Below are 22242 nucleotides of genomic sequence, written 5' to 3' on the forward strand. Positions count from 1 at the left end.
AAGACGGATCGGTTTTTATACGCTAATTGAAATAATGCCATTGTTGGAGCAGTGCAGAAATCAGAGCTTTTTGAATCTCTGCCTTTGCAAAGTCTTGTATTTTTTTTAAAGGCTATTTACTTGTTGAATTAAGACACAGTTCAGAAGATTTCATTTCCCCATATGGCATCATTGGCATAGCTATAATAGAAGCATAAAGAAGAAGTAACCAGTTGGGATATTGTTAAGTCTAGGAGATTTACTAAATGCCTGTTGCCCTGGTAGGAGTCCTGTCCATGTGAAACAGCTGTTCTGTGCCTGCATCCTCACACTGGCTCCATCTCAAGAGGCAAGTGTGGATTAGCAGTCCATCCACCCTTCAAATGCAGAAGTCCTCCATCGCTCTGTTCCTGTGAACCCATTTCATATGCTGTTGTCTCTCACTGCGCATGTCATTAATTGTACATCAACATGTTCTGTATGAGGGTTTCTAGATTTGCTTCCTAGCACAGGTAGGAGCAACACAACAGACACAATCTCATCTTTTCTGGTTGTTTATACCAGGGATGGTGAACCTGGGCCCTGCCTGAAGTTGTTGGGCAACTGCTCTCATAATCCCTGACAATTGTTCATGCTGGCTGGAGCTGCTGTGAAGTGGAGCTCAACAACTTCCAGAGCCATGGTTCCCAATGTGGGGCACATGCCCCACAGGGGGGGCAATTTGATTTTTAAGGGGGGCAATTTGAGAATGAGTTATTAACAGTTAGTGGCCTTTTAGGCTTCCTCCACGTGAATAGGACTTCACTTTTTGAATAAGAAGAATTATATGTCACCGGCGGGGGCGGGGGGGACATCAGGATATTAGAGATGCTTAGGTGGAGCATGGCCCAAAAAAAGGTTGGGAAACCACTGTTCTAGAGGGCCACACATTCCCATCCTTGCTATTAATAAACAAATAGAGAGGGACAGGGTTACCTGTGTAATGCCCCCAAGTGATTGATCTTGAGCCATGTTCTAACAGCCTCACTGACTTGATCCTTTCGAGTCAGTATAACCTTGTAGTGTGGGTGTCTATACTGTCTGTACAGTGGTACCTCGGGTTAAGAACTTACAGTGGTACCTCGGGTTACATACGCTTCAGGTTACATACGTGTCAGGTTACACACTCCGCTAACCCAGAAATAGTGCTTCAGGTTAAGAATTTTGCTTCAGGATAAGAACAGAAATTGGGCTCCAGCGGTGCGGCGGCAGCAGGAGGCCCCATTATCTAAAGTGGTGCTTCAGGTTAAGAACAGTTTCAGGTTAAGAATGGATCTCCAGAGCGAATTAAGTACTTAACCTGAGGTACCACTGTAATTAGTTCTGGAGGTCCGTTCTTAACCTGAAACTGTTCTTAACCTGAGACACCACTTTAGCTGATGGGGGCTGCTGCTGCCACGCAATTTCTGTTCTCATCCTGAAGCAAAGTTCTTAACCCCAGGTGCTATTTCTGGGTTAGCGGAGTCTGTAACCTGAAGCATTTGTAACCTGAAGCGTCTGTAACCTGAGGTACCACTGTAGTTTAGACAGCTTGGGCGTTATCTGCCCATTCGACCCCAGAGTCACAACTTCCAGAAAGTAGGAGTGATTCTGAAAAAGTCAGAAATGATGTGCTCGTAGCTCTCTTTAAACTTTGCAGCAACGAAAAGCATTTGTACTACGGTAAAGAAATCCCATGCATAAACTTGAGTTTTGTTCAGTCACACGTGTAATCAGGTAGCGTATGGGAAAGCGTACAGTGTGCATACAGACTACGGGCTGCCCAAAGGATCAGTCTGAGGAGTGAAAAGCAATAAGAAGCGACGTGAATGAATCTCTGAATGCTGAAGGTTCCTGTGAAAGTAACAAATACTGAAACTCTGTGGCTCTTGGCTATATTTAAAATATCTCCCTTGATTTTGAAGAAGTGTCTTTAAATATGACTTCAGTGCAACCATAAAGCCATGCGCGCGCACACACACACACACACACACACACACACATGAATTCTGTCCTATGTACAACAGCAAGCTCTCATTTTCTTGGGTGCTAATCCTTATGTAACCCAAAATGGGCACGATCCACACCTGCGAGAGATGACAGCAAGTGTGCAGAGCCCTAATGTTTGCAGAACTAATAAAAACATTTTAAGACAAAAAAAAGTGATCTGAGCATGCTCAGTAGGCTGACTCTTTGAAGGGGAGCCTGCGGGAACGGGGAACGAAATGGCTGGCTGGAAACCCTGAGCAGCAACATTTTGTTGCAGACCTCAGCTAAAAACAGAGCTCTGAATTCAGTTCTTTATTTAAGATGAACACAAATGGCATGTCTTGTTTTATTGGATTATTAGTAGTTCTGAATCATTTGCTTCTAAATGAAGGTTGTGTTTCTCCCTCCACTGCCACTGCCCTTCTGCCTTGGCACATTCAGGTGGGCATTCATTCGGGCACTGCAGTATGGAGAAGTTATGGGGAATGGTAATTATATCTTGTCTTCAGCCTGTCCTGTCTACTGGGTCGAGGAACGCAGCTGTCCTGAGCTCATTATGTTTTATTATGGTGTCTTATGACAGACATCTCCTATCTGTGTTTTGCTTGCTGCAATTCATTGTGAGGTTCTTTGGATATTAATTGCTTTGTTCTATGATGCTGGCCATAACATTTCTTGAACATTTCTAGGCAGTATGGAAAGAATATCAATTGTTTGGCATATAAATAAATAAATTGTGCTCCTGGCAAAAAAAAAAAAAAAAAAGTTGCCACTGTTTTCAGTTGTTTAATAATTCCTAATATTTATTATTTTTTTATCCATAGGCTGCTTTGTATCGCCTGAGTGGAGATTGGAATCCTTTACACATTGAACCTGGTTTTGCTGCCCTTGGAGGTAAGTGCGAAGGAACTCTCTTTTGCTTTATTTTATTGACAGGAGTCACAAATGCATTTTCAGCTTTTTCAGCAATATTCTTTTTTTTAAAAAAAAAAATGCATTTAAGGTTTGAGAATTGACAACTGCTATCCTGAAATAAAAAATTAACCAAATGTTAAATTTTCAGCTGGTAACTGGTATTTTTGAAGTATAGGTGGTTTCCCATAATTTTGAGTTCTAAACCAATTATTTCATTCTACCACTTTCCAGGTCGCAGGATTGCAAGTTGTAGTTATCTTTTCCTGCCTTTCATTTAGCTTAACTCGGAACCTTGCTCCCATGAGGAATATATAAACCAAAATTCAGAGAGCTACTCTTAGGCACTGAGCGTGTCTGCTGCATTTTTTATTTTTTTTAGCATTTTATTTGAATAGCAATGACACATCAGAAACAGTTTAGGGGGTGTTCACACATTACATTCAACAAGTATGCAATCTTTGTACAAAACAGTTGAGCTGCAAACCTGTACAAGTATTCACATCTAACGTTCAAAAAGTAAATAATCTTTGTTCATGTGTACTCAAGAACCGAGCTGTACAAATCAGCAAGCACACACTCTTTCACATGTACATGGGTGAAGGCAGCTTTTATCAGTGTCACACGTGAACAAAGCTTTTCAAATGGGGTTTTCTATAAAGTATGGCAAGAAATAGAAGTCCGAAGTCTGCTTGAGTATACTGAAATATCCTGTGTTCCTGTGTGGCAGAAATTGACCCCTCTGTGCCTTGTCTGTCCACTATATGGAGAGTTGCCAATATAGCACACATAATTACAATGAATGTAAACATAAAACTATGTGCTGGCAGGCTGTATGTTCTTGGTTTCTTGCGGTAGATCTTTTTCATACTTCTGTTGAAATTTCCTATTGATTTTTTTTTTTAAAGTATGGCAGTGCTCACAGAGAGGCTGTAAGAATGTTTCAGATTTATAGGAGCTGGTATCATGTTTTGATAATTCAAAACAATAAAGCATCTTGTGGCCTGTTAAAAACAAAACAAAAATGTAATGAATTGATGAGGTGGACTGTGGTCCGTGAAAACTGATGCCAAAATAGATTTGTTAGTGTAATGGTTCTAGGGGTTGCTCGTGCGTAAATCGGCGCCACACCTGGCTGGGTTGCCTGAGTGAACCCTTTCTGTCTGGACAGCCACTCACCTGTGGCTGTCTCAATCGCTGGCAGAATCCGTCAGTGGGCATTTCTTGAACTTCTTCCAGCAAAGAAGCTCTTTGACGCCTAGTCGCCGCCTACTCTCCCTGCGCGGAAGCCTTCTGCGCAGGGAGGGTGTGGGCAGCGGAGGACCCGTGCTCTCCCCGCTGGTCTCCGGCGAGGAGTCATGGAGCCACCTCGTCGATTCCCCCATCTGCCCCCCTTCTCCACTGGTGCTACGCTGAATTCCTTCCCCAGAAGATGGGCTGCTTCTCTCCCTCCCGGGACGCCCTCCCTCTCCCTCGGGCTCCGATGGCAGTTCCCTGACAGTTAGTTTTAAAGGGGCCACAAGATGCACTGCTGCTTTTACTACACTTCTGGAAAAGGATTTAATTTGAAAGCAATTGCATACGGTTCCCTCACTTTGCTATATATAGGTGCACACAGATTGAGCAAAAGGTTAATTCTTCCCAGCTATTTGTGACCTATCATTATGGGTACCTCAGATTCCATTCTATCCATATTTGTTCTTTTCCCTCTTTTCTTTGCTTGCACACCTCCCTTTATCTGAAGATCACATTTGTATTCCACCTCAATGTTGTAAAAGCACCAAATGCAGCTGTTCATGATAAACAAAACATATAACCCAATCCAATAACAAAACTAAACAAATTTTGAAAACCGACTAAAACAGCAGAAATAGCAACGCTAATGCAATCAACCATCAAGCACCTAAAACATTGGGGAATTCAACAGTTTACTCAGTTCCAAAAATGCTGCAAAACTTGAGCCATTCTGGACTTACTGGGAACAATGTTCCATTAATGGGAAGTCACTAGACACTCACTGTCTGTCTGTCTGTCTGTCTGTCTGTCTGTCTCACTCACTCTCACTCTCTCACACAGATAGGCTGCCATATAACTACAGTGGTACCTCGAGTTATGAACTTAATTTGTTCCAGAAGTCTGTTCTTAACCTGAAACTGTTCTTAACCTGAGGTACCACTTTAGCTAATGGGCCTCCTGCTGCCGCCGTGCTGCCGCCGTGCGATTTTTGTTCTCATCCTGGGGCAAAGTTCTTAACCCAAAGTACTACTTCTGGGTTAGCAGAGTTTGTAACCCGAGGTGTTTGTAACCCTAGGTACCACTGTACTCTACAAAGATGATGATAATAATAATTTATACCCCGCCCATCTGGCTTGGTTTCCCCAGCCACTCTGAGCAGCTCCCAACAGAATATTAAAAACACGATAAAACATCAAACATTAAAAACTTCCCGATACAGGGCTGCCTTCAGATGTCTTCTGAAAGTCAGATAGTTGTATTTCCTTGACATCTGGTGGGAGGGCCTTCCACAGGGTTGGCACCACTACCGAGAAGGCCCTCCGCCTGGTTCCCTGTAACCTCACTTCTCGCAGTGAGGGAACCACCAGAAGGCCCTCGGAGCCGAACTTCAGTGTCTGGGCTGAACAATGGCGGTGGAGACGCTCCTTTAGATATACTGAGCTGAGGCTGTATATATGGGGAAATCAAGGAAAAGATCTTACAAGCTGATCTTAAGGAAGAGGCAAGTGTCAGATGCTAAGGCAAAATCATCATTTTTGCCAGTGAATATCTTTTCTCCCTAGCCAAATAGCCCCTGCTTAATAATCGGTTTGCCTTTTCAAAAAAATGAGGTGAAGTGTCTCTAGGCTTTATAAAGGTTATAAGAGGATGCGATACTGCAGACATTTTATCTGAGCATCTCTGCTTATCCCGTTTTTGGTTAACATCCTGGCTTGAAGAGGCCACAGGAGTAGAACGGGACATTGGAGCCACAAATTTAGCCTCGCCTTCAAAGTTGTGCAAATTCTTCCAGTCCCTTGCATGGTGAAGATGAAGTTCTGCAGTGGCCTTTTCTATCTGGAGGCAACTGAGAGCCCTGGAATATTGAGGTTTCCTCATCATGAGAGTGGCTGGTAGAGTCATGTGACCTCTGGGGCAACCCCTCCCTCAATGCATCTGTATTGCCTCTCCAAGCCACTAATTCCTGAAAAGTCCTTTAGCAGAGTATGTATTAAATGCTGATGATCCTTGGAGCGCATTTCTAAATGTAGACATGTTGTGTAAGAAATGCAACACTTTATTTGTATTCTCTTAATAGGATTTCAGAAGCCCATATTGCATGGACTTTGTTCTTTCGGATTTGCTGCCAGGCATGTTTTGAAACACTTTGCAAATAACGATGTGACCAAGTTCAAGGCAATTAAGGTCTGTTAATGCTTCTCCTGGGATATTTTGTGTTCATTGCGAGATGAAGACAAGATTTCTTAATTGCACTTAAGATGCAGACATAAAATACGATTCGTTGTGTCACGTTGACACTTGATTTGATGTTACCTTACGTGTTTTACATACACTGTACGTTTTTGTTTGCTATTAATGTACATTAGAAACGCCTCAATTATACTTTCCGTTTTCTTGTTCTATTTATTTGCAGTAAGTATTTGTCATTTTTCAGCCACAAAGTTTTCGAAGCAATTTACATAATACAGCACAATTTGCATAGTGGCTTACAAACATATTTTAGAGAAGTTGTTTACAGTTCCATTGGGACAGGCTTGCATTTGTTGATGCTGCCCTTAAAATAAAGGGAATAGGCTCCTGCAGCTCTTTCCACAGTCTTAATGGCCTTTAGAGGATGGGGTTTGTCAACTTCGGTGGCAGTGCTTAAGCTGAGTAATCCAAACTGCATCTTTCCACAAGCAAACACTTAAAGTGAATGTGAGGGATAACAACGATAACAGCCATAGCAAAGTGTTTTTAATATTTCATAGAATTCCTCTCCCATCCCTGTTAAAGTATACCTATCTTTTCCTTGTGTTAGGTGCGGTTTGCAAAACCAGTTTACCCGGGACAAACTTTGCAAACAGAGATGTGGAAGGAAGGAAACAGGATTCATCTTCAGACCAAGGTTAGTAGGGTGAAACCAAGGTTTGTGGCAGTTAAAACAAAACAGTACCCTAGAATGGATCTCTTTCTGTGCACATAAATCCCATTCATTTCAGTGGGGATTGAGTGGGAGAGTATCTGTAAAGATCCCGTAACTACACTTGTGTCTCTCCAGAGTGGTGCATGCTCTGGTTATCTCCCTCTTGGACTACTGAAATGTGCTCTACGTGGGGCTACCTTTGAAGGTGACCCGGAAACTACAACTAATCCAGAATGTGGCAGCTAGACTGGTGACTGGGAGTGGCTGCCGAGACCATATAACACCGGTCCTGAAAGACCTACATTGGCTCCCAGTACGTTTCCGAGCACAATTCAAAGTGTTGGTGCTGACCTTTAAAGCCCTGAACAGCCTTGGCTCAGTATACTTGAAGGAGCGTCTCCACCCCCATCGTCCAGTCCGCACACTGAGATCCAACTCTGAGGGCCTTCTGGCGGTTCCCTCACTGCGAGAAGTGAGGTTATAGGGAACCAGGCAGAGGGCCTTCTCAGTAGTGGCACCGCCCTGTGGAATGCCTTCTCATCTGATGTCAAGGGAATAAACAGCTATCTGACTTTTAGAAGACATCTGAAGGCAGTCCTGTTTAGGGAAGTTTTTAATGCTTGATGTTTTATTGTATTTTTAATATTCTGTTGGGTGGCACCCAGAGTGGCTGGGGAAACCCAGCCAGATGGGCGGGGTATACAGTAAATAATAATAATATATTATTATTATTTATTATTATTATCACCACCACCACCATCATCATCTTGTCCTTTACCTCAGGCAGCAAAGGGTCTTGGGCCAACTAGGGAAACCAGGTGTATTTATGGCTCATGATTGAGTCTGCTGACGACAAGGATAATATTGGACTCAGGAGTCTTTGGAAGTGGAGTCGGTGTAATTTACCATTTATAGTGTCTGCCAAGACCCACGTTCCCATCTCCACTCAGCCATGAAGCTCACCCAATGACCTTGGGCCAGTCACCTTCCCCCAGTGTTACCTACCTCAAAAGGTTGTTGTGACAGAGGGACAGAAACCTCGTATGCCACCTCGTGCTCCTTGCAGGAAATACATACGGTCGTAAATTGGGTGTGGAAGTGGGAAGTTAGTTCTATACTAAAGTTGTCTGGGAACAAGCGCAGGTAAGGGCTAGGAGCATAAGAAGCTACACCTATCAGCTTGGACTGTTTGTCTACCTAGTCTGGTATTATCTCATCTGCCAGCATCTCTCCAAGGTCCCAGGTGGAGGTCTTTCCTATCATCTGCAACCTGTTCCTTTTAAACTAAATATCCCAGGCATTCAACCTGGGACCTTCTGAATGCAAGCGTTGTGCTTGGCCCCTGAGCCACAGTCCATCATTTGTCCTCACAGGACTTCGGAATAGCTACTCCACTTCCTTTGCCCCCAGTTTTTATTTTCTTGTAAAAACAAGGTTCTGGAAAGCAGAATTAGAATAGCTGTTCAAAACCTCAGTTCAATTTGTCCAATCTCTTCCAGCCCACATGCATACTACTATTTTTTAAGGCAAACTTGGTTGGCATCTTTGAAAATGCATGTTTTTGATAACGCTGTTGACCTTGAGTCCCTTGGCGTCTCTTCCCCAGTCTTTGTGGTTCTATAATCTGTTTTTGGAAATCATTTTCGTTCCCTTAATTTCATAGAAGACCCAGAGTGGTAGATAAACAGAAAAAGGCAATTGCCCCTGAGCTTTAAAAGTAAATAAAGATGTAAAAAGCAGCAAACAACATTTTCTTTCTTCCTATCCTGTTTTTTTTAATAGAGCCAATTAAATAGCAGCAGCTTGTTAAACACTGGCAGCTTGCCTTCAATGTTTATTCATACACAGTATGTTTGGCTAAAACATGCAGCCCTTTCATTGACAAGTCTGTATTTAATATTTGAAATGATTAGAACTGATTATTTCCTCTCTGTGGCTTTTTAACCCACCGGAACATTGTCACTGGTTGTTCTTAGGTTTTCTTTCATTAAGCCATACTTGATTTTATGAAAGGATGCAAGCAAAATGTTTCCGGCTTTAGGATAGTTTGCTTAATTATTTCTATTTCAACCCTTTCTTTCCTTTGCTAGATTTGACCTGTGCAATTTAAGATGCAAAGAAGATCTTTAAATTGTTCTAATATAGCTATTGTTCTGTTTATAATTTTTATGTTCAGACTTTTCAAACACACACTGGTGCTGTAGAAATTGCTTATATTTGGGGTTTTTTTCCCAGGTCAAAGAGACAGGGGAGGTTGCAATTGGAGGAGCATATGTCGATCTCACCTCATCCTCTGAACAGCCTTCAGCTAAGGTAGGGAAAGTATGAAAGTGTGAGTCATTGCTTTGTATGATGAATTCAAGAACAGTTTATATGCTACACTGAATAATGAAAATGAGTTGGATAGAAATCTAGTCATGCTTAGAGTAGACACATTAAAACTGATGGGACTTAAGTTAGTCATGATACGATAATAATAGCAGCAAACCTTTGCATTATGACCCAAATCCTCCAGCCTCCCAGAAAACAATTTCTGTGACGTATTTAACTCTAGCCAATTTGCATTCATTTGTTTAATTTTGCATAAATCCTGTCTTTGCAAGTCATCAGGAGAGGAATTTGGTTTATACAAACCACTGAGGTCACTCTCCCTAACCTGACCTCTAAAGATAGTGCTCCTCAGCTGTACACCTCCTCCCCTGTAGACCTATCAGTTTGCAGAAGACATTGCCGCCACAGATCTTCAATTCCATATTTCTAGTCATCAGGGCTAGCAACATGGCTTCTGTTGTAAACGAAAGCAGAGGATTCTCATGTAAATCCAATAGTATTAGACTCCCGTTCACTTGTTTAATTGATTGGTTGGATGGGAGGATGTTTGAGTTGGAAGGTTTGAGTGTTTGCGTGGAAGTAACTAAAATATGCCTAAAATATCATCTCGGCCCTTGTATACCCAGCTGTGTTCTGCAGGAGAAGGCATCTTGCCAGTACCATTTCATCAAGAGCTTGATTCTACATGATGTAGAAATTGGGCCTATTAGCATTTTGGCAGGGGGGAATTGGAGCTTTTAAGTGTCTACCCTTTTGAATGCCCTCCTGTTACCTATTATTATTATTATTACTATTATTTTATTTATTACATTTATGCAGGGCTTAATACAAAGCGGCTTACATGTCAGACAGGAGCTGTCTTTCCCATCTTTTCAGCCTTCCTTTTCCCAACCAGCCATTTAAGTGGAGGTTTTCTTATCCCAGTCTGTTTCTGCTTAAAACTGAGCTTGTGATTCTGTTTACATGTGCTTTTTACCATTGATGTTTTTGTTGCTGAATTGCTTGGAGATGTTTTGTGAATAGTGGTTTATAAATGGAATCACTTTTGCATAGCTTAGCTGAATAAAGGCTTTAATTGTAGTAACACGTGGCTGTGAAGTATTTCTACCAGGAAATCCTGCTAGAGCATTTTCCCGTAATCTTTCATCTAGAAACCTGTCATTTGCCCCTTAAAACCTTCCACCTTTGTATCAAAAAGAGCAGGAGCATATTGAGCTCTTTTTCGAGGTGGGGAATATGCTACCTGGGGCCTATAACGCCACAGATAAGGGCCACAAAATATCCTGTAAAGAAGGCAGCTAGAATTCTCTCTATCTGTGCATGCGGTAATGAATCACAGCATATGAGTTTGGGTGTGAAATCCCTCAATGGCCATATCTCTTTGTATACATTAGGTAGTAGGACTCAAGAGTGACCTTGTGTTTGGAGAAATTGGTCGTCGCATCAAAGAGCATGGCAGTGAGCTGGTGAAGAAAGTAAACGCCATATTTCAGTGGAACATCACTAAGGACGGAAAGACTGCAGTGCAGTGGAGTAAGTCGCAAGTTTAATTAATTTACGGAATGCCTTATTGTGTCGTCTAATGAAGTGAGAAACCTTATGTGGTTCTAAGCCCTGCTAGACGAAAGGAATATGGCAGCCAAGGAAGCTTCGCTTTCTGATAAAGTGAAGGTATATTTTATTACAGTAGGGCTTGTGGCATCAAAAACAAGACTTTAGCATCTTGTCACCTTAGAGCTGGTGTGCAATGAGGTTGCTATGCAAAGAGTTGAAGTCCTAGTTCAGATATATCACAAAAGGACACTATCCCTCAGTGACGATATTTACACAGGGGGTCATGCTGCATCAATTTGTTGCAAAAGTTACAGTGGTGATGTGTGTAGTTTTGACAGTCAAAAGCACTATAGACATTCTGAAAATTCTCGTTAATTTTCTTCCTCCTCTCTTCTGTGGATGATGTTTTCCTTTTCATATTTGTCACTGTAAGACATCGGCTTATTTCCCCGTTTGTAATCTACAAAGCAGTTGGACGTGGAAACAATAGATAATACTTTCTGTTTTGAGTAAGACACATCCATGTCTACAGAAATATTCATTTAAGGCTCCACTGGTCTTTATCTCGGGTTTGGAAACTGAATCCTGAGTATTTAGATCTGACTCAATCCTATAATGTGCCGTTAACAATGAATTAGATCTCAGTAGATTGGATTAAATCCCAGTTCTCACATTATGCCCGCCCCCTCCCACATGTGGGAGGATCACGCTAATGCTTCTTTGGCCTGGCGGTAAATAGCATTTGATGATCATCATGTAAATGCCCTCTTATACTTTCTGTCGTCATTATCCTCTGTTCTGATCACTCTGTTGTGCTAGGATACATAATATGCTATCCCCAGTGGCAGCTGCATTTTTATGTATGACTATTCCACATTTGTATTTATGTATGGAGTTTGCTGTTGATGCTAAAAGTGCTGTGATGAAAAAACAAAGCACATGAAACATGCATGCCTTGAAAGCTTCTGGTCTTCTGTGCCAATGTCTTTCCTGATCATAGTGCAGAGCTAGTGTGTGTGTGTGTGTGTGTGTGTGGATGAATCAATGAGTTTAAGTAATTGACCTCTGTTGCAAAGCAGCGGTGGGGAACCTATTCGTCTCCATGGGTCAGATGCTGATCAGGATCGGCCTCATGGCCCAGATGAGCGCAGCCACCCACTTCTCCATTACGTGATGTCATTATGACATTATGTGATTGACAGGTGGGTGGCTTCCACCACCACGCCAGCTATGGGGAGTCCCGAGGCTTCTCCTGTTTGTGTGCAACAAACAGCAGAGCTGTTCAGCTGGGGGGGGGGGGCAAGAGACCTCTTCCACCCCCCAGCTGAGCAGTTCAACGAAGCCCCAATGCTCCTTGGCTCACAATTGAGGCTGAGATGCATTGGGACTTGCTTGCCGTGTAGGGCTAGGTCATGTTGGAACCTGCGTTCGACCGAGCTCCTCCGGAATCGCCCTCTGACGATAATTAACGACCGGAGCCTCTGATAAGGCTCCAAGCACATTTCCATTACACAGAGAATCAAAGCAGCACGCGGAAGTGATGAGATTTATGAGCTACATGGCTAAAGAGTTTTATTACTAAGCTACACAGACAGAAAAGAAATACATCCTCTCTCTGTGAGAGCAGAGAGCAATTGAAACAACAAAGGAACAGGAAACCAGTAACGTCACATCCGTCTCCCGTGAGACTTCCAACAGTATGGAATGTCTGGAATGCAAAACAGAGTCTTGTGACTCCAAAGCACTTCACAGTGGCAAACAGAAACTAACAGGTCATGTATTTTGGAAGAAGCAGCCAAGACAAATTCCAGTCATCATGATATATCAGCATATACTGGTTGTTGGGGAGGGGTTTTTTTGGGTTTTTTTAGGAAACCCCTAAAATTGTTTCCTAAAAACCTGCCTAAAAATCGCCCCCCCCCCCCCCGGGCATCACTTCTGCCTTTGGAATCCCAGTAATGTCTGGGAAATCCCAGACGTATGGCAGCCCTAACTAAACTAAATAATCAGAGGTGAGTTGTTGTGCTAACGACAGCGGCAATTTGCTTAGCTATTTCCCCTGCTGGACTTCCAAGATGAGACATGAATCCCAAACTCATAAGGCAAGATTCACTGATACCTACAAGCAGTGGGAGAGTTCTCTAATCTTGATGGTGGAGGAAGCCATTTGTGTGGGGTATCTCTATCTCTCTATCATCTCTCTCTCTCTCTCTCTCTCTCTCTCTCTCTCTCTCTCTCTATCTCTCTATCTCTCTATCTCTCTATCTCTCTATCTCTATCTCTCCCCGCCCCCAATCGCAAGAGCCCCATGAAACTGTGTCAGAGGTTTTTGCCCAATCCTAGCTCACTTGGCACCCAGAACACTTTCACAAGTTTTCCCTTGCCGGCAAGCAGGCCCTGGTCACTAGCAGAGGCTGGGTGATTCATGGATCCTCATTGTGGCTTTCACCGTGCAATTAACAAGATAAGTGAGTCCCTGGCAAGTTATAGTGCTGCGGACCCCGGGGTGTGTTCCGCAGACCCCCGGGGTCCCCAGACCCGTAATTGGGAACCACTGCTTTAGTATGTTCTTTAACTTGTGCTTTTTATATGTTAGTGAATCCTAAGCAACACAGACGTTTAATATAATATTCCAAATAATACAAAAAACACATCAACTAAAAATGCTGATTATCAGCCATAAATGAAAGATACCAAGATTAATTTAAGTACAGAAATAAAATCATTAAATTTCAAATCTCCATATAAGGATTTACTTGGTTGACCCAAAAGAAAAATGAATTTTGTCCATATAGCTAAGTCTCTCTCGCTATATATATATATATACACACAGAGGAAACTTGAGAGAAAGTAGTTGGTACAAAGTCTTCTAAAACTTTTGAAAAATATCAAAACTAATCTTTAAGAATAATCAAGAATACCTTTTTTGAACATCATCTATGTCAGAGAGCCATCAAAAGTAAAGAGCATTGGGAATTTCCTTCCCTTAACACTAAGAACGAAGCAGAAAGATCCCTGTTTTCTTATCTCTTTCCTTCCATTTTCAAACCCGAAACCTCGTATGCTGAAGCCATCTAGGTCAGCAACTCTCATGGGGCAGTGGAAGAAGAAAACAGCTGCAGACTGTGGTTATTCAGTGCTTCACCGTATAAGCAAGCACTGCTGGGCACATTTAGGCTTGATATAAACACCATTCAGGCATTCTGCTCATGGGTGAAAACCCACATGCGAGTAGGGGACGAGCATGCGAAGCAGTTTCGCCACCTCTGCCGTCTTCCATCTCATGGATGGTGAAGGCCTGAACCGTGGAACCTCTTGTGGAGACTCTGTATGGCTTAGAACTCAGATTGTTGTGTGGGGAATGTCTCCCTGAGTAGAGGAAGTCTTGACCTCCATGAGTTGAAAGGCGAGGGAAGGAGACGCTTGTTGCGCTTGTCCCCATTCACCATGCTTACAAGTAGATTTTATTTGTCACCATAACACTTGACTAGGGCTGTAGATTGTTCAAAATGTTCTATATGCCTAACTTCCAGCCTGAGCTTGAGGTGAGTATTCATATAGCAACCATACATTCCTGTCACTCTTCCTTTTATGTAGCCTTGGATATCCTCTTCAAAAGGTTATAATGTACTGGGGCTCTTCTGACAGACAAATGGCAGCTTGTTGTTGTTGTTTAGTCGTTTAGTCGTGTCCAACTCTTTGTGACCCCATGGACCAGAGCACTCCAGGCACACCTTCTCCTTGTGCCCTCCATCTTTCCCAACATCAGGGTCTTTTCCAGGACGTCTTCTCTTCTCATGAGGTGGCCAGAGTATTGGAGCTTCAGCTTCAGGATCTGTCCTTCCAGTGAGCACTCAGGGCTGATTTCCTTCAGAATGGATAGGTTTGATCTTCTTGCAGTCCATGGGACTCTCAAGAGTCTCCTCCAGCACCATAATTCAAAAGCATCAATTCTTTGGCTATCAGCCTTCTTTATGGTCCAGCTCTCACTTCCGTACATCATTACTGGGAAAACCATAGCTTTAACTATACAGACCTTTGTTGGCAAGGTGATGCCTCTGCAGCTAGATCTATTTTAATCTAGACTTATCGTTCAACCTGCTTCACCCCCTCTAATCTGACTAGGTTCCAATTAGGGCTGGGTGATGTATAGATACACCATCCAAAATCAGTTTGAAGTCCACGTTGTGGTAACAGTTTCATCGTATTCAACATGGTCACATATTGCGAATCATGATGTGTGTGCATGCGCTATGTAAAAAATTGCGATATGGGAAAAACTGTGAAGCTAGCCGTCGCTTCCTTCATGATTCCTGCCCCCCTTTGCTCTGTAAAAACGTGTCTGTTTAGAACCCTAAAAAGTAGCAGCTGCCAGGAGAGTACCCCGTTTGCCTCTACATAGCTCCATCCTTATTTCAGACATCGGTATATCGTGATATTTAGCTGGTGGCATATATCAGTGTTGAAAACCAGACATCGCTCAGCCCCTATTCCGATATGCCTGGTGTTTTCCACTAGGAAGGGCAACGATAATAATAAAATCTCACAAGCTTTTTGTTAACATTGATGATGTTGGACTTTGATTCTCTTGGGATCTGCTTTGAAACTTTGCTGCTAAAGGTTTGCAGCTAGATTTTAGCCAGTGGTGCCTTTGCTTTGACGGCTGCTTTTGTTCTCCTGGCCCACCTGCTAGGCCTCTTCCCATTGATAAATCCATGGGGCTGCTCTGTTGGCACTTCATCTTTTGGCTTGTCACTTCTCCCTTGGCTTTCTTCTCTGGTGTAATCTGCCACGGCTGCTGTTGACAGCACTAGCAGCCTTCTGGACCCCTGCAGCTCATAGCCGTTGTGGGTGATGGCTGAATCTCTGGTGTCTTCAGCTGATGTCTTTGGGCTGAATGTCAGAGGAATAAATGACAAGAAGCAGCCCTTAAGGAAATGATTTGCAGTTCTGGTTGACACGGCCAATAATTTTATTCTTCCCAAATTCACAAGTGCCAAAAAAGCTTTTATTGCTTTGTGCAATTGACTAGAACCTCCTCCCTTGTATCATTCCATATCATGCCAGCCTCTTCATTTCGTTACCATCCCTCAGCAGCTGGGACACGTGAACCGGAATTAATACTTGCGTTGGAAGTGGCAATTCTTCAGCATAAATGCAGAAGAATAACAATAAGAATTCCTTTTATACACTGCATGGAATGCATCTGAGATCTTATCAAGACAATTCATTGTTTCCCTCCCCCATTAACAACAACAACAACAACTTATTTATATCCCGCCCATCTGGCTGGGTTTCCCCAGCCACTTTGGGTGGCTTCCAACAAAAGATTAAAAATACATTAAAACATCAGTCATTAAAAACTTCCCTAAACAGGGCTAACTTCAGATGTCTTCTAAACATCAGGTAGTTGTTTATTTCTTTGACATCTGATGGGAGGGCGTTCCACAGGGCGGGCGCCACTACAGAGAAGGCCCTTTGCCTGGTTCCCTGTAACTTCGCTTTTCGCAGTGAGGGAACTGCTAGAAGGCCCTTGGAGCTGGACCTCAGTGTCTGGGCTGAACGATGCGGGTGGAGACGCTCCTTCTGGTATACTGGGCCGAGGCCGTTTAAATCAGAGACCATTTAAATCAGAGACTTATTTCTCTAATGGTAAACTGGTCTTTACCAAAAGGCCTCCTTCGTGGTAATGAAAGCAAGACTATTTAGCATTTATATTGCATACCTTCCAAAATTTCTCCAATGTAAACAGGGACATCCTAGTCAACAGCAGCAGCAGCAGCAGCAATGATGATGATGTTGATGTTATTTATACCCTTCCAATTTGACTGGGTTACCCCAGCCATTCTGGGCATCTTCCAACATATATAAAAACATAAGGTAAAGGTACCCCTGCCCGTACGGGCCAGTCTTGACAGACTCTAGGGTTGTGCGCTCATCTCACTCTAGAGGCCGGGAGCCAGCGCTGTCCGCAGACACTTCCGGGTCACGTGGCTAGCGTGACGAAGCTGCTCTGGCGAGCCAGCACCAGCGCAGCACACGGAAACGCCGTTTACCTTCCCGCTATAAAGCGGTACCTATTTATCTACTTGCACTTAAGGGTGCTTTCGAACTGCTAGGTGGGCAGGAGCTGGGACCAAACGACGGGAGCTCACCCCACCGCGGGGATTCGAACCGCCGACCTTCTGATCGGCAAGTCCTAGGCGCTGAGGTTTTACCCACAGCGCCACCTGCGTCCCATATAAAAACATAGTAAGACATTAAACATAAAAAAAAACCCTTCACTATACGGGGCTGCCTTCAGATGTCTTCTAAAGGTTATATAGTTACTTATCAATCAGGGATTGGTAACTCCATACTCTCCAACATATCTCGCATGACAACAGGGACACCCTACCGTATCCTCTAGCATTTATCCGTTGAAAATAGGGACGTCCTAAGGAAAAGCAGGACATTCCAGGATCAAATCAGAAACCGGGACGACTTCTGAAAATCCGGGATTGTCCCTGGAAAATAGGGACACTTGGAGGGTCTGATATTGTGCTTTAGATGTATTCAAGGCACTGTGCATGTCTACTCTGAAGTAAGTCCCAGTAAGCCTTGTTTTCAGGTAAGTCTGTTTATAGGATTAAAGCTTCATTTGTACAACAGCCCTGTATGGTTAGCTAATGCTATGTTAATTTACAAATGGCTGGCAGAGAGGAAAGTGACTCAGCTAGTGAGTTTTTGGGTGAATTGAAATTTGAACCAAGCAGTTATCCAGTATACCATTAAATGGTTGATATTGCAAACCTCCCTGTGATGCTATGGAAATAATAATAATAATAAATAATGGAAGACACTTGTCGTACCCTATTTTTTCTCTGAAACAGCTGGCAATGTTTCTCCATAGGAACCCTTTCTGTGAATATCTTATATTAAGAAAAAAATAATTCTTTTTTTAAAAAAATGGGTATGGTGGTATTGCAATGTGGCAATGTTCTCATCTTCAGAAAGGATTGTGAGAAATCTTTTAAAGTGTTTTATGCAAAGTTCATACTAAACAGGAGAAGGCTGTGGGGTTTTTGTAAAGGAAAAAAAAGGCAATAACTTTATTGGAACCCATCAGGTAAATGCTGAAGTCTTCTGTATTAAAATTCCATGCAAAACTGCTTCAGAGATACGGTGTGTTGCGTAGCATATAGACAACATCTCACAAAGGCAATTCTTAGAACAAATACAAGCACAACCTGTTCTTTGTGAAGCTGTTATTCATAGGACAACCTAGAGAAAAAGAAAGCAGCTTCCAACTTGCTGTCTCACCGATGGTAAACTTGCTTGGATATCATAATTAAAAATGTCAGGTCCTTACAGGAGCATTAGCTTGGCAATGGCGTTTTTATACACTCTAGCAGGGGCAGGAGAGAAGAGAGCGGCTCTGGAAATTTGCAAAATGTGAAAATGAATTGGCAGAGCAAAATCTTGTCATAACATTCTCCATTCTACACGATACCTGACAGCTTATATACCCTGCAGTAGATCATTTTGGCAGCGCATTTTGTGCAGGAAATAGGACTTTGGGAGAGCGGACATTTTGAGAAATTGTTGGTGTTCCATGAAGAAAGGAGAGATACTTGGCTAAGATTTAAGATAGTCTTGAAATGGAACATTAAAAAAGCACTATAGTACAAAACAAAACATCCCGCGTCATATCCTTGTGTGTGCGTTAGCTTAGAAGGGGGAGAAGCCTGTATGCTGAAGGAAAGTAGGACACTGATTTTTTAAAAAATAATTTGGCCCGGATAATAGTTGGCCCTGAAATGTATCACAAAAAGATTAAATGTGAATACTGCCTTCGTTTTTCTTTTCTTTTTTGCAATAACTACTCTGGGGAAAATCCATACAGAATATGCTGCTGCCTTCGTACACTTACAGGCAATTTTGTGTTCCACTTGGTAACCCTTTTAGCAGGATGCAGAGGAAAGAATCCAGCATATTACTATTGAACTTGGCGATACTGAAGTACTTACTATTATCTTTACAGCTGTGACTTTTTCAAGCACAAGAGTTCGGTAATAAGCGATATACGTCCTCTATCTGAGCAGATAACTTCCTGTACTGACAGAGAAATTTAGTATCTGTCTGTCTTCCTCTTCATTTTCCAGGGAGAGACTGCTTGAGAGTACCAATCAAAGATTACATCTTTCCTACTAACTGCAGCAGTATAGTATAGAAAGTGCTTGAGAGGGGAGAGATGAACTGTAAAACCCATTTTTATACAGGCATTTATTTATTTATATTGTTAGATCTATCCTGCCCTTTCTCCTGTTACGGCCCAGGATTCTGTACACATAGCATGGTATTTAACTAAGTTTCACTCAAAGTAGACCTATTGGGAGGAATTCAGTGTTGTACCCAGCCAGGTGGGTGGCACATAAAATAATAATTATAGCAGCAGCATCAACAACAACAGAAAGCAACCACCACCACAAGAAAGAATTGGAAATTTTTTAATTTATTTAGGAGACCACTGTAAGCAGATGAAAACATTAGCAGGATTCTAATAACATTTGTAATGTAACAAGCACTATGGATAATATGGACAGATGCAAAATATAGATTATGAAATTATATGCAGCTGAAAATGTTGACAATAGGACCCAGAAGGGGGATGGTGGGAAGTCTCGCGATTCAGAGAAATCTCTATATATGCATATGCATTTGGCGTTGTTAGAACTTTACATTTGTAAAATCCAATAAAAACAATTTCAAAAAACAACCACAACAAACTATTACTATTATTGTTGTTGTTGTTGTTGTTGCCGCCTCTGTCCTGCTGGCTTTTGCTCATACACCAGTTTAGTTAAAACCATCTCCACATCTTGTGGCAGTGAATTCTATTAGCCCACTCCAGAAATTAAGCTCCATATATTCGAAGAACATGGACACCCCACTTTCCTCACAGGCTCTACCCCCCAGACCTTCTGCACGTTGCCAGAAGGTCTGAAGCAGGAACCTATACATGTTCAGATGAATAGATTGTGGAGTTTGGGTCCCATGGAGGAAGAAGAGTTTGGATTTGATATCCTGACTTTCACTCCCCTTCAGGAGTCTCAAAGCGGCTAACATTCTCCTTTCCCTTCCTCCCCCACAAGAAACACTCAGTGAGGTGAGTGGGGCTGAGAGACTTCAAAGAAGTGTGACTGGCCCAAGGTCACCCAGCAGCTGCATGTGGAGGAGCGGAGACGCGAACCCGGTTCCCCAGATTACGAGACTACCGCTCTTAACCACTACACCACACTGGCTGTCACCTTCAGCTGAATTCAAAGGTTCCCCCATTTGCCTAACGCACTGAGGTCCTGGGGTGGAGCCAATGGACAGTTGTAACTCTGAGAGCAGGGCCAGCCCAGAGCCCACTTCCTTAAGTGAAGAAATACTTCATGTTGTATGTTCTGAACCTGCTTCCAGTCAGGGATTTCACTGCCTTCTCCAAGCAGCAGCAGCAGCATTCTGTGTGCCCCCACCCCCTTGGCACCGCATCTCAAATGGCCTGGGAAATAAACGTTTTGAGGCAACTCGCAGAGATTCTGAGCCAACACTTTTCAGCAGAAGCAATTTCCCCAGGTAATTAGCTATTAAAGCATATGTACAACCTCTTCACTCGGATGCTTAATGAGGGTAGGTTGCAGGATATGGCGGAAAGCCGAACAGGTTGTCATACTGTGAGGGGGCTCAAAGGACCCAAGTGCCTGGGGATAACGAGTTTCATAAATTGAGCCACTCTCCGTTGGAGCATCCCCGCAGCAGGTAACTCAGATGACTGAACGGGAGGCACGTAATTAGGTAGACTTCATTACTTCTGTGTTAATAAATTAAAATAATTTAGGAACTTATATGGTTGGGAATCTGGGTGTAGTGATAAAAGAAATGTTTGCTTTTGTCTTTTTTCTGCTTTGATAATGTTGAGCTCTGGTGTGTTTGTGTGTTTGCTAGTTCAGACTAATTAAATTCAGGAATTAATCTCATTGCTGTTAACCACTGTTGTCTTGTATCTTTTAAGTTCCCAATGTTCTGTATGACTCTCTTCTTGATAAAAAAATGTTCTTAAGGGAGCATGTAACATTCAGTTTTTGCTTTTCCCATTTTTTTAAAACTCTTATCAATTTCCCCCAGCCATAGACTTAAAGAATGGCTCCGGAGACGTGTACCAGGGACCAGCCCGTGGGAAGGCTGACATCATTTTCAGCTTGTCGGATGACGACTTCGTGGATTTGGTGCTAGGCAAGATCAACCCACAAAAGGTACAGATGCAGAATTCATGTATTAAAGGGATGACTTTTAATTTGCAGGTGCTTAAGAGATGCTAAAGCAACAAGCCTAAACAAAGGATGGCTAGGGCACCAACAACTTCCCATATTAAGAAAATACCTAATTTGTTCGTCATCTTGGACATCTTGTTTCAGTTGTTACAATGCTATGTACAATACCTGAAGGCTCACCTCTCCCCATATGAAGTGTCCTGGCCCCTGCAATCTGTCAGGAGTTCAGCCTACACTTGAGCAGGACCCTGGCAGAGACACATGCCCGACTGGCATGTTCTCTCCCTCCTGGTCAATCGTTCGGGAGCTTCATAAGCTTTCTTCAGCCCGAACATCACAGCGACCAATGTCAACCAACACCGGCACACTTAGGGATCTGCAGAGTTTGCGCAACTTGCGTGACAGACCTCAGCAACTCAGCATTTTGGCTAATCTACTTTATTTACATATAAACACACACGGAGCACTGCAACATGGCTCCCTCTCTCTCTCTAGCATCAGACAGCAAAGAGAAAAAGAACAAAGGACAATAGTCCCACTTCACGGAACACAGTAACACAAACATACTGTTTCCGTCACTTCCCACTCTGTGGAGTCAAAATATAGACCGTCATGTGAAAGACAAAAATCCCATGACTGCAATCACGGAGCAGGAATTCTAACACATTCATCATCCGAGTCCCTTCTTCGTTTGCTTCCTCCACGTGAGGTCCGGAGGGTGGCAACACAAGAACAGAGCTTTTCTGTAGTGGATCCCCATTTGTGGGATGGGGTTTATCTGGTGTCTTCATTATATATTTTTAGGCACCAGACAAAAGCATTCATCTTCAACCAGGCCTTTGGCATGTCTGGAATTTCCTGGCATGTCTGGAATTTTTCAGACGTTAAGGCAAGCCTAGACATGACAGAATAGTGTGCACCAAGCCATAATGCTTAACAATAATAGTGTGGGTTTATCAACTTCATTTTGTGGGAAGACACAAGATTTACCCACCCGGGAAGAATGGCAGATGAAGTTGA

The 22242-nt window shown here is 42.8% G+C and overlaps 1 protein-coding gene across 1 annotated transcript in view; it reads left to right on the top strand.

Annotated features, from left to right (window-relative positions):
* Window positions 1–22242, top strand: part of HSD17B4 (hydroxysteroid 17-beta dehydrogenase 4) — a 72611-nt gene that overhangs the window by 48999 nt on the left and 1370 nt on the right. Inside the window, exons 18-23 of the mRNA XM_053407897.1 lie at window positions 2811–2880; window positions 6212–6318; window positions 6935–7021; window positions 9275–9352; window positions 10765–10903; window positions 21077–21204. Coding sequence (XP_053263872.1) covers window positions 2811–2880; window positions 6212–6318; window positions 6935–7021; window positions 9275–9352; window positions 10765–10903; window positions 21077–21204 — 609 coding nt within the window. The remainder of the gene's footprint in view (window positions 1–2810; window positions 2881–6211; window positions 6319–6934; window positions 7022–9274; window positions 9353–10764; window positions 10904–21076; window positions 21205–22242) is intronic.

Source organism: Podarcis raffonei, chromosome 11, assembly GCF_027172205.1.
Source record: "Podarcis raffonei isolate rPodRaf1 chromosome 11, rPodRaf1.pri, whole genome shotgun sequence".
Classification (NCBI taxonomy): Eukaryota; Metazoa; Chordata; class Lepidosauria; order Squamata; family Lacertidae; genus Podarcis; species Podarcis raffonei.